At 45.7% G+C, this 16,304-nt stretch overlaps 1 protein-coding gene across 2 annotated transcripts in view; it reads right to left on the bottom strand.

Annotated features, from left to right (window-relative positions):
* Positions 1-16,304, bottom strand: part of LOC129711039 (cadherin-20-like) — a 204,560-nt gene that overhangs the window by 4,406 nt on the left and 183,850 nt on the right. For both annotated transcript variants that reach the window (XM_055658392.1, XM_055658400.1), the window contains one exon: positions 612-863. In XM_055658392.1, coding sequence (XP_055514367.1) covers positions 612-863 — 252 coding nt within the window. The remainder of the gene's footprint in view (positions 1-611; positions 864-16,304) is intronic.

Genomic DNA, 16,304 nt, shown 5'->3' with positions numbered 1-16,304 from the left:
AGACTCGGCTTGTACTCGCTAGAATTTAGAAGATTGAGGGGGGATCTTATAGAAACTTACGGAGAAGAATTATAAATTCTTAAGGGGTTGGATAGGCCAGATGCAGGAAGAGAGTTCCCGATGTTGGGGAAGTCCAGAACAAGGGGTCACAGTTTAAGGATAAGGGGGAAATCTTTTAGGACTGAGATGAGAAAAAAAAAATTCACACAGAGAGTGGTGAATCTCTGGAATTCTCTGCCACAGAAGGTAGTTGAAACCAGTTCATTGGCTATATTTGAGGGAGTTAGATGTGTCCCTTGTGACTAAAGGGATCAGGGGGTATGGAGAGAAGGCAGGTACAGGATACTGAGTTGGATGCTCAGTCATGATCATATTGAATGGTGGTGCAGGCTCGAAGGGCCGAATGGCCTACTCCTGCACTTAATTTCTATGTTTCTATGTTTCCAAATATCATGAAAGCTTTAAGCAGATCACCCCATATCTTTTAAATTGTGGTTTGGTCTTAACTGCAATAAATTGGGAAGCAGCTTTGAATATTGAATTTAATATTGTTATCTATGTCAAATCTGTACACATGGCTAGGACACCAGTTATAAAAGCTAGTAGCTTACCCAACAAGATGAAGATACAACTAAGAATTGCTATCAGTGCCCCTCTGCTCAGGCTGATGGGAAGGCTGTAGGCTTCGACGTTACAGGACCTAACATTTCCATCTGTATCACAGCCACATATGCGAATTGTCAGCGTGCTGGTGCTGCTTAGCATTGGAAGGCCATCATCTGCAATGAGAATGGGCAGGTAGTAGGTGCCCTGTTCTTGGTGGTTGAATCCTCCCCCTCTGGTCAGGATCCAGGCAGTATTATCTAAAAGAGAAAACATGAAGTGGAATACTCAACATTGATAACAGACAGTTTGCAAAATTGCAACTTACTGTATGTATGCAGCAGTATAATTTTAGGTCATTTAATTCTTTAGCTCCATGCTGGTGAGGTAGAGCAGATGTCTCTAGTGCCAGGTAAGTAGAATTGAAAGAGTTGTTGGAATGTGAGTCTTGCAATCATAGTAAGTTGTCAAGCTGAATATATTTAGGGAAAAGTTGGACAAGCAATATAAGCCAGTTGTTCCTTTAATAGGATTATGGGCCTGTCCCACTTAGACAACTTTTTAGGCGATTGCAGGAGACTATGTAGTCACCACATGGTCACCACATGTTCGCGGGTGGTTGCCGTGGAGTTGCCTTCGTGGTCATGAGGAGTTCCCGCGTTCTGGGAACTAGTCACGGCCTCGTTATGGTCGCCGCGATTTTTTCAACATGTTGAAAAATTAGCGACGACTAGAATTAAGCCGCCATGGAGAGTAGCGAGAATTCTCGTGCTGTAGGTGGGTTGCCAGGATGTCCTAGTGGGTTGCCAGGAGGTCGATGGTTCTCTTAGGTTCTCGTAGATTGTAGCCAGTGCTGACCAGTGAATTTCATTGGCTCATTGGGAAAAAAAATTAAGCAGCAGTTTTCAGAACCAAGGATAACCGTAATGTTAATGTCTGCAGAACTACACAGCCATTTATTTCTGGCTTCTCAAAAGTTGTCTACCCTCCTTCTTCCCCTTCTCCCCCCCTTCTCTCCCCTCTCTCCCCTCTCTCTCCCCCTCCCCCCCCCCCTCTCCACCCTCATCCCCTTCTTTTAAAGGACTGTGCTTTTTAGCTTCTTAATTACAGCGCAAACCTTCGTGTTCATCGCGATGTGTGTCATATTGACATTGCACCGTGTGAATTTCACTCAGACAGCGCTCCCCCCGCTTGCCCTGTCCCCGCCTGCATAACGGGCTGGTGAAGGAAGCGATGTGTTTGTGTGTGTGTGTGTGTTCCACTCTGACAGTCGCCGTTCCAGTTGCTGGATTTTCAGGTGACTGCCAGCAACTTGACAGTCACCGGCAGTCGCCTGAAAAATTGCCTGTGGGACAGGCCCATTACATGAAGAGGGGTGGAATGAAGCTTGTGTGGACCATGAACATCGATTGGGTTGAATAGTGCAAAATGCACCGTATAATCTTCCCAATTGCTGGCTCCTCTCTTTATCCAACCCATTCAATATATATGGATTTGTTTTCAGTTAACAAGGGCTTGGGTCAATTTTGAAATAGTTTCTAGTTTTAAAAGTTACTAGACCAAGTGCAGACCCGTTGGGTCTGTTCCCCCAACATGCGGTTGCGGGGAGGGGGGGGGCAGCATGCGGCGTAACACACACTAACTACCCCCCCAAATCCCCCCACCCCACACACACGCTACCCCCTTGATATCAACGGAGGAATTGCAGGTTTCCCAGAGAGAGTAATGGCCGCCAAGGCTATCTTCTCATCATGTGCCTCGCGCGACAATAACTGCCGTCGCCATGTTCTACCATCGGGTGGGGGCGACGGAGTGGATTCAGAAGCAAGCCAGTGGCCTCCAGTGACCGGCTGTTACCTGCTGTGACCTCCGGTGAGCTACCGATCTGCAGAATGTTCGTTCTTTCTGCGCATTTTGAGAACGGGTGGGGGGGGGGGGGGGGGGGGTTCAGTCCACAGCGGCGGGGGGACGGGGCCTGGAGGCAGGTGGGCCTTGATTGGTGGGCGTGTGGGCATTGTGACATCAGCAGCTCAAGCGGCAATTTTATTTTTTTAAACGTGAGTTTTGTGATCAATTTTATTCAAAATCTGGGGAAATAATTGACCATGGAGTGGATTTCTGAACTCATAAGATAAATTGTATAAATCTCCGCTTTTTTGCATCAATGTATCAATAGAAAAATGGCTAATGCATTCACCCTCACTAATCTCAACACCTAAGTGAACTTTGAGCTTTAATATAAACAGATAGAAGATCACAGGTGAAGCACTCTAGATTTTTAGTTATATTGCCTATTAAATAATTTTGCATGAAAGTGTCAGAAGGCTGTATGCGATCCATTTGTTTTTGTAGAGAGAGAAACAAACCTGCATTGACAGAGCACTTATAATCACTCTGCAGAAATGTTTTGCTGCACATTTAAGGAACAAATTTAAATTGCTGCATGCAATTATCTTTGGCAGTCCCTTGGGATCAAGAGTACCTTGTGTTCACTACAGTTTTGTAGGTTTGAAGCTGACCAATGAGGCCAATGTTGGAAATACCAACTCTTCCATTATAAGGGCAGGTGGGAGTTAGCTGGGCAAATGGGTGGGTTATTTGTGAGATGGTACACCTATTATGCAGCTTACACAGTGTCCTTGTGTGCTCCTGATACATGGCCACATGGTTCTCAACACCGCCCTGAATGCTTCTTCTCCACTTTGAGCTGTCATAGGGCAGGTATTGCCATGAGTCAGTAGGGATGTTACATTTATTCAAGGGGGCTTTGGGGAGACAATAGACAATAGACAATAGATGCAGGAGTAGGTCATTCGGCCCTTCGAGCCAGCACCACCATTCCATGTGATCATAGCTGATCATCCCCAATCAGTACCCCGTTCCTGCCTTCTCCCCATATCCGCTGACTCCGCTATTTATAAGAGCCCTATCTAGCTCCCTCTTGAAAGCATCCAGAGAACCCGCCTCCACCACCCTCTGAGGCAGAGTTCCACAGACTCACCACTCTCTGTGAGAAAATGTGTTTCCTCGTCTCCGTTCTAAATGGCTTACTCCTTATTCTTAAACTGTGGCCCTGGTTCTGGACTCCCCAAAAATCGGGAACATGTTTCCTGCCTCTAGCGTGTCCAAACCCTTAACAATCTTATATGTTTCAATGAGATATCCTCTCATCCTTCTAAACTCCAGTGTGTACAAGCCCAGCTGCTCCATTCTCTCAGCATATGACAGTCCCGCCATCCCGGGAATTAACCTTGTGAACCTAAGCTGCACTCCTTCAATAGCAAGAATATCCTTCCTCAAATTAAGAGACCAAAACTGCATACAATACTCCAGGTCTGGCCTCACTAGGGCTCTGTACAACTGCAGAAGGACTTCTTTGCTGCTTTATTCGAATCCTCTTGTTATAAAGGCCAACATGCCATTCGCTTTCTTCACTGCCTGCTGTACCTGCATGCTTACTTTCACAGACTGATGTACAAGGACCCACAGTTTCCGTTGTACTTCCCCTTTTCCCAACTTGACGCCATTTAGATAGTAATCTGCCTTGCTGTTTTTGTTACAAAAGTGGATAACCTCACATTTATCCGCATTAAACCTCATCTGCCATGCATCTGCCCACTCCCCCAACCTGCCCAAGTCACCCTGCATTCTTATAGCACCCTCCTCACAGTTCACACTGCCACCCAGCTTTGTATCATCTGCAAATTTGCTAATGTTACTTTGAATCCCTTCATCCAAATCATTGATGTATATTGTAAAAGTGAAAGTGGCAGGCAGACAAAACCAGGGCAAAAATCAAAAAGGGCCACTTTTCAACATAATTGTACAAGGGGTAAGAGCATTGTAAAAACAAGCCTGAAGGCTTTGTGTCTCAATGCAAGGAGTATTCGTAATAAGGTGGATGAGTTGAACGCGCAGATAGCCATTAATGATTATGATATAGTTGGGATCACGGAGACATGGCTCCAGGGTGACCAAGGCTGGGAGCTGAACATCCAGGGACATTCAATATTCAGGAGGGATAGATAGAAAGGAAAAGGAAGTGGGGTAGTGTTGCTGGTTAGAGAGGAGATTAACGCAATGGAAACGAAGGACATTAGTTTGGAGGATGTGAAATCGGTATGGGTAGAGTTGCGAAACACTAAGGGCAGAAAGTGCTGGTGGGTGTTGTGTACAGGCCACCTAACAGTAGTAGTGAAGTTGAAGATGGTATCAAACAGGAAATTAGAAATGCATGCGACAAAGGCAAAACAGTTATAATGGGTGACTTCAATCTACATATAGATTGGGTGAATCAAATTGGCAGGGGTGCTGAGGAAGAGGATTTCTTGGAATGTATGCGGGATAGTTATCTAAATCAACATGTAGAGGAACCAACGAGAGAGCAGGCTATTTTAGACTGGGTATTGAGTAATGAGGAAGGGTTAGTTAGCAATCTTGTTGTGCGTGCCCCCTTGGGCAAGAGTGACCATAATATGGTTGAGTTCTTCATTAGGATGGAGAGTGACATTGTTAATTCAGAAACAATGGTTCTGAACTTAAAGAAAGGTACTTTTGAGGGTATGAGACGTGAATTGGCCAAGATTGACTGGCAATTAATTCTAAAAGGGTTGACGGCGGATATGCAATGGAAGACATTTAAAGACTGCATGGATGAACTACAAAAATTGTTCATCCCAGTTTGGCAAAAGAATAAATCAGGGAAGGTAGTGCATCCGTGGATAACAAGGGAAATCAGGGATAGTATCAAAGCGAAGGATGATGCGTACAAATTAGCCAGAAAAAGCCAGAGGACTGGAAGAAATTCAGAGACCAGCAGAGGAGGACAAAGGGCTTAATTAGGAAAGAAAAAATGGATTATGAAAGAAAACTGGCAGGGAACATAAAAACTGACTGCAAAAGCTTTTATAGATATGTGAAAAGAAAGAGATTAGTTAAAACAAATGTAGGTCCCTTGCAGTCAGAAACAGGTGAGTTGATCATGGGGAACAAGGTTATGGCGGACCAATTGAATAACTACTTTGGTTCCGTCTTCACTAAGGAAGACATAAATAATTTGCCGGAAATAGCAGGGGACCGCGGGTCAAAGGAGTTGGAGGAATTAAGTGAAATCCAGGTTAGTCGGGAAGTGGTGTTGGGTAAATTGAATGGATTAAAGGCCGATAAATCCCCAGGGCCAGATAGGCTGCATCCCAGAGTACTTAAGGAAGCAGCTCCAGAAATAGTGGATGCATTAGTAATAATCTTTCAAAACTCTTTAGATTCTGGAGTAGTTCCTGAGGATTGGCGGGTAGCAAACGTAACCCCACTTTTTAAGAAGGGAGGGAGAGAGAAAACGGGGAATTACAGACCAGTTAGTCTAACATCGGTAGTGGGGAAACTGCTAGAGTCAGTTATTAAAGATGGGATAGCAGCACATTTGGAAAGTGGTGAAATCATTGGACAATGTCAGCATGGATTTACGAAAGGTAAATCATGTCTGACGAATCTTATAGAATTTTTCGAGGATGTAACTAGTAGCGTGGATAGGGGAAAACCAGTGGATGTGGTGTATCTAGACTTCCAGAAGGCTTTCGACAAGGTCCCACATAAGAGATTAGTATACAAACTTAAAGCACACGGCATTGGGGGTTCAGTATTGATGTGGATAGAGAACTGGCTGGCAAACAGGAAGCAAAGAGTAGGAGTAAACGGTTCCTTTTCACAATGGCAGGCAGTGACTAGTGGGGTACCGCAAGGCTCAGTGCTGGGTCCCCAGCTATTTACAATATAAATTAATGATCTGGATGAGGGAATTGAAGGCAATATTTCCAAGTTTGCGGATGACACTAAGCTGGGGGGCAGTGTTAGCTGTGAGGAGGATGCTAGGAGACTGCAAGGTGACTTGGATAGGCTGGGTGAGTGGGCAAATGTTTGGCAGATGCAGTATAATGTGGATAAATGTGAGGTTATCCATTTTGGTGTCAAAAACAGGACAGCAGACTATTATCTAAATGGTGGCCGATTGGGAAAGGGGGAGATGCAGTGAGACCTGGGTGTCATGGTACACCAGTCATTGAAAGTAGGCATGCAGGTGCAGCAGGTAGTGAAGAAAGCGAATGGTATGTTAGCTTTCATAGCAAAAGGATTTGAGTATAGGAGCAGGGAGGTTCTACTGCAGTTGTACAGGGTCGTGGTGAGACCACACCTGGAGTATTGCGTACAGTTTTGGTCTCCAAATCTGAGGAAGGACATTATTGCCATAGATGGAGTGCAGAGAAGGTTCACCAGACTGATTCCTGGGATGTCAGGACTGTCTTATGAAGAAAGACTGGATAGACTTTGTTTATACTCTCTAGAATTTTGGAGATTGAGAGGGGATCTTATAGAAACTTACAAAATTCTTAAGGGTTTGGACAGGCTAGATGCAGGAAGATTGTTCCCGATGTTGGGGAAGTCCAGGACAAGGGGTCACAACTTACGGATAAGGGGGAAATCCTTTAAAACCGAGATGAGAAAAACTTTTTTCACACAGAGAGTGGTGAATCTCTGGAACTCTCTGCCACAGAGGGTAGTTGAGGCCAGTTCATTGGCTATATTTAAGAGGGAGTTAGATGTGGCCCTTGTGGCTAAGGGGATCAGAGGGTATGGAGAGAAGGCAGGTACGGGATACTGAGTTGGATGATCAGCCATGATCATATTGAATGGCGGTGCAGGCTCGAAGGGCCGAATGGCCTACTCCTGCACCTAATTTCTATGTTTTAAATAGCTGCGGTCCCAGCACTGAGCCTTGCGGTACCCCACTAGTCACTGCCTGCCATTCTGAAAGGGACCCGTTAATCCCTACTCTTTGTTTCCTGTCTGCCAACCGCTTCTCTATTCATGTCAGCACTCTACCCCCAATATCATGTGCCCTAATTTTGCCCACTAATCTCCTATGTGGGACCTTATCAAATGCTTTCTGAAAGTCCAGGTACACTACATACACTGGCTCTCCCTTGTCCATTTTCCTAGTTACATCTTTAAAAAATTCCTGAAGATTAGTCGAGCATGATTTCCCCTTCGTAAATCCATGCTGACTCGGAACCGATCCTGTATGTATGTGAAATAATGTGTGCGCAGCGCACATCACGAGCCCAAAGCCTCTCGCGGCTGGGGTCCACTTAAGGGCCCTGGAAGCTCTGGGGTTTTAGATGCTTTCTGATGCATTCTGAGCCTTATTTTGGAGAGTTATTGCACCAAATTTATGACCAATATTTCAGAAATAATTTTGGTTGAATGGGATGGTTGGGGTCATTGTTGTATACATTATTTAAAATCAAGAATTGAAATTGTCCTTGTTTTAATAATCAAGTTGTACTGTTGTAAAATATTATGTAAAATGGTATAAAGGAGCATGCAAAAACTGAAGTTAAATACTGTAAGTTTTTGGAGTAAAGAAAACCTGTAAAGAAAAACTGTGTTAGTGTGTGCAGTGCACCTTTAATGGTCCTCCTGACCTAACAACCTAACAACTTCACATCACATCAATTTCAACATGGAATAGTGGTGGTGGCATGGGCCCGGTCGGAGTGGCGTCTGGTGTCGGGGTTACGGCCGCTGCCAGCACTGTGTTCAGATTAATTTGTTCCCGCTCCCGCCCGGCGATGGGAGAATGGTCTCCGCGGATGCAGGTGATGGACCGGGCGGGCAGACACTGCATCCCCCCCCCTCAGGCCCGGAGAAACGGGCACTCCATTTGTTTCCAAATCATCCGCGGGCCAGATTGGACCCCTCGCGGGTAGTTTGCCACCTAAAAAACAGACTCCCCCTCCCGCAACGCAATATTCCACTACTTACCCAGTGTAGGCACAAGGCGTCGAGGCGATCTCTGATTGTGTGGAGTGCAATTGGTGATCTAATCCCCCCCAGGCCCACTGCGCATGCGCGGAGAGACAGCGTCATTTTGTGTCGCTACTGCGTCACCGGCTTCCCCCAACTGCACAGGTCGCAATTTTTTTCTCCCCAAATCATCCAGCGGACCGGAACCAGAATTTTACTTCGGAGTCACGTGAGTGACTTCGTGAAGAACCCACTTCCAACACATGCGTGTCATTACGCTACACGCATTGCAACTCGTCATTGTCGGGAGGAAGGACGTTCCTCCCAAACGGCAGGGTTTCGAACCTGCAACAGTAAGGTAAGTGAACATCGTTTCCATATTTACCTTTTTTCTACTGAAGGCTGTTGAAAGCTGGCGGGGGAGGAGTCTGCAAGCAGCAGGCAGCCAGCAACGGCCGGTGGCACGACAGTCTCCCTTAGCGGGTGTTCGTGCGACTTCAGCTCCGGGAAGAGAACGCCGACAAGGGAGTACTCCGGAGCCGTCAGTCAGACAACTCGCACAACAGCCCCAAAGACCGATGCTACATGGGTCTGGGGCTGCGGAACAGGTAAGAAATTTCCTTACCTTTTCTTCTTGTTTGCAGGAAGGCTGCCGAGCTGCCGCTGTACAGCAGCAGTCAGCCAGCAACGGAAGTCGGCACCACTGTCTCCCATAACGGGAGCGAGTGCCAACTTCACCCCATACGGGGTGGGGGGGGGGGAAAAAACAGAGCCAACAACCCACAAAACAGTGGGTTGTATTAGTGCTCTGGCCCCTTTTAAAATAGGGGATAAAATGGACTTCAGCTCCGGGGAAAAACGCCGACAAGGAAGTACTCCGGAGCTGTCAGTCCGACAACTCGGACAACAGCCAAGGACCGACGCTACATGGGTCTGGGGCTGTGGAACAGGTAAGAAATTTCCTTACCTTTTTCTTCTTGTTTGCAGGAAGGCTGCCGAGCTGCCGCTGAACACAGCAGGCAGCCAGCAACGGAAGTCGGCACCACTATCTCCCATAAACGGGAGCGAGTGCCAACTTCACCCCATACGGGGTGTGGGGAAAAAATCAGAGCCAATAACCTACACAACAGTGGGTTGTATTAGTGCTCTGCCCCCTTTTTTAAAAATTAGGGGACAATATGAGATTGCGCTCCTGCCGTGGCTAAGCCAGGTGGAGTAAGCGCAACAGGGGACAACAGCTGCAACCGGAGTCGGCTCCCGTAATAAGAATAGCTGTGCCCAACTTTCGCTCCCGACTCGCTCCCGCAACGGGCGGGAGAGGGAGCAAAAAAAACAAAAACTGTTTCCCCACACTGTGTCTGTACAGGAGGGGAAGCTGGACAAAGGACTGTCCATAGTGCTGCTAGTAAAGCTGGCTGGGGAAGACAGAGGCAGCCGGCAGTAGCAGCCGCCATAGGCACGTTTAACTCCCGTTATAAGGAGAGCAGTGCTGACCTGGTCCCGCACCAGCCAGAACACCACGGCCGGGCGGGAGACCATTCAAATAGAGCCGTTGATTTGACCAGTCAATAACGGCAGCAGACGGGTGGAACGACGCTCACCCCTAGCAACAACTTGGACCTGCAGGTAAGAGCTGCGAATTTTTGTTGCATTTCTATGGTGATTGCAGGTGCAGAAACAACGGGCTGCGACAAAGCTGGTGGGCTAGATGGAATCAGCTGTGCCAGATGTCCTCCACACCGGCCATATCCACTCCACGGAAGGAAGGACAAAGCTGGAGAAGGAGGACCGTGGAGCAGCGGGCAGCCAGCAGCAGCCAGCGGCACTTGGATCACCCGTAGTGGGATCAGCTGTGCCCGATGTCGGCCCCGCACCGGCCTGATCCATGCGGCCGAGCGTTAAGGCTAGACACAAAACAAACAAGGTCGTGGACTCAGAAGGGTCCGACTTTGCATAACCGCCGGCGGCCAGCGCCCGAGAGCGCTGGAGCGGGGGAGGAGCGGTGTATGGAGCCTTGCTCCAACGTGATAAACCCACAGCTGCACAGTGCTTCTACCCCATCAGAGGGGAGCACTGCGGGTCAGTTCTGGGCTGACCTGCAAGAGGGGTCCGCAGAATAAAAGACAAGTGGGCAGGAGGTAAGCCCCACATGGGTACCCCGTGCGGGACCCTAGAGATCTCTAACTCTATAAAAAAGAGTAGGCAGGACCCTGATGGGCCAGAGCCTGGTAATACAGCATCCCATGATCCTAACACAGCAGGGACTCTGCTGGACATGGTGGCTGATTACTTTAGCCAAGTCAAACATGGGTAGACTTGGATCCAGGATGGCAATAGTATTACTATATGTCTGGCCACAAACTCCAACAAGAAATATTTACAGAGACTGGCCAGACATCTGCCACCTGGCAACGGTGAGACATTACAGGTGCCCAGTGTAAACCAATGCATTTGGCAGCATATGGTGACGAACATCAGGAACCAGGACCTCAAGGTCCAGAAAACCTTAAAGGGATTGACGGAAGGGATCACAGCATACACCCGCACCCTGGACTAAACAGAGGTAACCAAAGACCATCAAGACGCACTAGCTCTGTTTTAGTAATATGCAATATGAGCTGAACTACATGTGGAAGGCTGCCATTCAGCCAGCACTGGACCCCTAAAATGCTACCATTTGCAAACAAAGAACCGTGGGTGGACGAAGCCAAGACACTGGGGCTCATCAAGGCCAGCGCAAGGGCCTATTTTGGAGCACGATACCAGCCACATGCAAGGCCATAAAAATGTGGCTCATACCAGTGGCAGTGCCAGAAATCAATATAACCCGCAGTAGCTTTTACGGTATGGCCAGGGACGGCCACCCTGGAAGATGCGGAAGCCTCAACCTCCCACACAACCCCGAACAAGAGATATCAAACCAGAACCCCTTTTCAAAAAACCAAGGAAATAACACAACCACCGGTAACCATGGAGGTAGGTGGGTGTGGTTCTTCTGTTAAAAAGGGACCCACGATGGTGGGGGAGGGGAGGTTACTACAGTTATGTATGGTATAGAATCACTACAGATTCATATAATCTCAGCAGTATTCAGGGTTATCTGATAGAATTTACTCATCCCAATAACCCCAGTACAACATACACCAGAATGGCATTTTGTCCTTACATAAACCAAACAATCTAAAGCCCACATGGTGCTACAAAAATTGTACACAAAAGGTGTGATTGAGCATACTTTTCATGGAACATTAGAGTTTGTATCAAACATATTTATTAAAAATAAAATAGATGGGGGTTGCAGGATTATCATTGACCTTTCAACCCTAAACACATTTGTTCAAGATGTTCATTTTAAGATGGATACTCTTATTACTGATAAAGACTTGGTGTCAGCTGGGTTTTTCTATATGGCAGGCATTGACTCAAAAGAGGGGGAACTTTGGCAATATAGAGCTTACCAAAGGGGCAAACATCAGCCCCAATATTATTTACTAAAAATTCTAAAACCAGCTTGGCATTGTTATGTAAACAAAGCCATAGGGTGATGTATTTCCCCCGTTCTGCCCCATCAAGGGGTACTAGGGAAAAAATTCAACTAGACTCAGCATCTGGGATTCTCATAGTACCCGACTAGCCTACTCAATCATGGTATTCGGTCATACAGGGGATGGTGTTAGAACCATGTTCCCTCATGAACATAGCCAAATTTATTAATTCATCCAGTGACTGGGGGCAGTCATCCATGCCATAAGACTATGGATTTGTTGATTTGTAGAGTCTGAAAGACCCTCTACACGGCATGGGGCTGTCAGACAGGATGATGAATCTCATCTCATCTGCACTAAGACTGTCAACACGGAAGCAGTACCTTGGACACATCAAGAAATGGGGCATATACTGCTTGGACAACAATCTCGACCAAAAGGCCAAGAACATTCTGGCCGTATTGGAATTTTAACTAGCCTCCATTATGATAATCGTTGGAGCTACAGTGCCATCAAAAGTGCCAGAAGTGCACTCTCCAATTACCTATCACAAGGAACGGAGCGGCACACGGTGGGAACGCACCCCCTGGTAACAAAACTCATGAGGGGCATATTCAATGGTAATCCCCCTAAAACCAGGTACTCCGAAATCTGGGACGTGGGTGTCGTTCTAAACATGCTGAGGAGCTGGTAGCCCATAACAGCATTGTCACTTCAGTAACGGACCATGAAGATGGTTATGCTCATGGCGTTAGTTACCGCACAACGAGTCCAGCCATTAAGCAAACTGAGCCTGGACTCCCTGATCATCTCACCCGGGAAACTGGTGTTTGTCATACAGGATTTGATAAAAGAAAACAGACCAGGTTCATCGGGTCAAGTGTTTGAATTTATGGTATACCCATATGACGAACGACTGTGTATAGCAAGACACATCCAACTATACATAGAATATACTAAGAGCATTTGAGGTCAGAGAATGGCGTTGTTAATCTCTTACAAGAAACCGCACGAAAGGGTCACGACCCAAACTATATCAAGGTGGCTCAAATATGTCCTAAAGATGGCAGGAATAGACACTAATGTTTTTAACTCTCATTCCACCAGGGCTGCAGCAACATCCGCAGCAAAAATTCTAGAGGTACCCACAGACCAAATCCTCAGAATGGCAGGATGGTCATCCAAAAGGTTTTTTCCAAAGGTTTTATAATAAACCAGTTATTTTTTGGAGCCATCATCGTGTTCAGAAACCATTTTACGTTCAACAATATAATTTGCCCGAAAGGTTACAGGGCTATGATTGTCAATTAAAAAAATTTATATATTTTTTCGTTATACCACACAAATCTTTGTATAAGTGTGTTTTAAAATTACTAATGATGCTCTCTCCCAATACCCAAGGCAGTTGTGAAGCATGGACTCGTTCCACGGCATGAGGTCACAGAGCTTTGAAATCTTCACGAAGTAAAATAGTAAGATTAAACGAGAACTTACCAGTTTGAAGTTTGATCTGTATTTTATGAGGAGGAACGTTGAGGGAATACGTGCCCTCCGCTCCCACCCTCTTATATCATATCAAAATCAAAAACTGGTATCTCATATCATATCAAAAACTGGTATCTCTTTGATAATCTTACTATGTTAGGTCATTATAGGTTCCTGTGACCTCACACCGCTGCTTTGAAGAATGACACGCATGCGTTGGAAGCGGGCTCTTCACGTATTCCCTCAACGTTCCTCCTCATAAAATACAGATCAAACTTCAAACTGGTAAGTTCTCGTTTAATCTTACTATTTTGGGTAATTTCCGTCAAAGTGGGAACGCTGATTGCGCTCCAAATTCATTTTTCTTCTGGATTTTTTCTTAGTCTGGGAAAAAAAGGGCGGGGGGGGGGGGGGGTGCAACGCACCCCCCCCCTTTGGATGGCCATGAAAGAGATATGTGTACACAATAGCTCGTTTCCTCAAGGGTTATGGCATGATGGGAAAAGCTCAGCTGTGATGTTATTGTGTTGATGAGCAGGCACGGATGGCTCAGGACCCACTCTTGTGTTATATAAACCAAGCCCATCACAGCCATGCTGGGAGCCCAGGCTGCACCACTGACACCTTTGGATGCCATAAGGTCATAAGTGATAGGAGCAGAATTAGGCTATTTGGCCCATCAAGTCTTCACTGCCATTCAATCACGGTCGATCTATCTCTAGGTTGTTGGTATTTTTGCTTTGTTATTGGGGGGGGGGGCTTAGCTAAGACCACATCAGACAGGGGACAGGTTGAAGCTGGAGCTCCTGCAATGCTGACTTTAGTGACATATCAACCTGGCCTCCAAAAGCCATCATTACATAACACAGATGGTTGTTTTGTCTGAAACTCATGCACACGTTTTCTGTAGCAAGGCCTGACTTCTTTTCAAGATAGATGGCATAATAAAGCTGAAATTGAGCCTTTAGAGAATTTTCAATTAAGCCACAGGGTCTTGGGAATAAAACCATCATTAGACTTTTTCAGTTGGTGCAACACGTTAAGTAAAATACTCACAGTGGAATTGCCTGCTTCTGATGATGGAGTGGCTATCAATGAATGAATAATACAAATGTTTCTAGTTTTTGTTAGGTAGATTATTGAAAAATATCAAGCCCTTTCCACTAAAAATGTGAACATGAGTGCAGAGTGGAAAAAAAGAGTGCACACAGCAAAAACAAGCATTTTGCACAAAATAACCTTCATGCTGCGTGTCTAAGAGCTCATTTTTAAGATTGTTTACTCAATTGCTTTGTGAATATCTCAGTGTTTCATTTCACAAATAAAACACCCGTTGACTTGTTTATAGAATTAGATTACTAGTCCCTACTGTCAACGTTAAAAGTGGCGTGATATTGATTCCAAGTGTGGTCGACAATTCTGCAGTCAGTTGAGAAAGAAGATTGTGAAATCCAACGAGAATGTTGACGAGAGTGATTAAATTCTATTGTAGTACCACAAAGAATGTGTGCCTGGTACTGTGATAAAGAATACGTGCCAACCACAGCTTAGCATTATATAAAACACAAATATTTTCTTTTGGGTCATTTCTAATTGTCCCAGTCCACAATTTGTTCAAAGAAAACTGATAAAGCTTTAGCTACTAATATTTCTCTGTAATATTAGCTACTAATATTTCTCTGCAAAATTCCCGACTAAAATTTCTCAGCAAGAACAAGAGACTGGGTTGAATTACCAATCTGAACTATTTACATGGAAAATGCCTTAGAGAAATGAAAGCAAATTTAGATTTCCCCACAGAATAATAAACACTCCTCCTTTTTTAAAATGAAAAATAAGGACAAAAAAAAAAATACAAAAGCATTTCAGAAAGGAACTTTACAAACAAAATCATGAAAACAAAAATGTTGGATAACCACATGAGTCTGGTCATATCATGAGAGTGAAAATCAGAAGCAATGTTTCAGGTTGTGACGAAAGGATAGAAGTTCACATTTGGTACCTTTTGCTAAACTGAAATAAAGAGCCTACGCTGTCCCTCAGAGCTTTCCCATCAGTCTCATTTATCCCCATTCATTTCCCTTTCCTGTTCATACACAGGACCATCAACTCTCTTCAATTAGCTCCCATCTCCAATCTCCTGCCACCCATCTACTCTAGGGTTGACTTACAGGAGCCAATTACGTTTTCAGTATGTCATCGGGATGCTGCTGGAAACTAGAGCATCTAGGGGAATCCCAAATGGTCACAGGGAGAACATGCGAACTACACACATGGTAACTGACATCAGGATCCAACCCAGGTCACTGGAGCTGTGTGGGAGCTAAAGTGCTGCTGTTGATTTCATTGGAACCATATATCAAAAACAGGTACCCAACATAGTTGCTCCTCTATCTGTGAGTTGGCACAGTGGCACAGCTATAAGAGCTAATACCTCAGAGATCCAGTGATCTAGGTTCTCTGGTTTTGTCTAAGATAGTCACAAAATGCTGGAGTAACTCAGCGAGACAGGCAGCATCTCTGGATAGAAGGAATGGGTGACGTTTCGGGTTGAGACCCTTCTTCAGACTTTGTAGGGTACGTCGAACAGTCCTTGTTCGAGGCGTACACTGGCCCCATCCCCAAACTCTATCTCCACTTTAAAAATTCTCCTCCTCTCTGGTTTTATCTCCTGACTCCAAGACATGTGGGTTGGTAGGTGGATTGCCCCTCATGTGTAGTTGTGTAGTTGTCCCTTTCTTAAGAGGTTGGACAGGCTAGATGCAGGAAGATTGTTCCCGATGTTGGGGAAGTCCAGGACAAGGGGTCACAGCTTAAGGATAAGGGGGAAATCCTTTAAAACCGAGATGAGGAGAACTTTTTTCCACACAGAGAGTGGTGAATCTCTGGAACTCTCTGCCACAGAGGGTAGTTGAGGCCAGTTCATTGGCT

Source organism: Leucoraja erinacea, chromosome 2 (genome assembly GCF_028641065.1).
Source record: "Leucoraja erinacea ecotype New England chromosome 2, Leri_hhj_1, whole genome shotgun sequence".
In the NCBI taxonomy this organism is placed as follows: Eukaryota; Metazoa; Chordata; class Chondrichthyes; order Rajiformes; family Rajidae; genus Leucoraja; species Leucoraja erinaceus.
The sequence above is the reverse complement of the archived record's forward strand: the minus strand, read 5'-3'. Positions and strand labels throughout refer to the sequence as shown.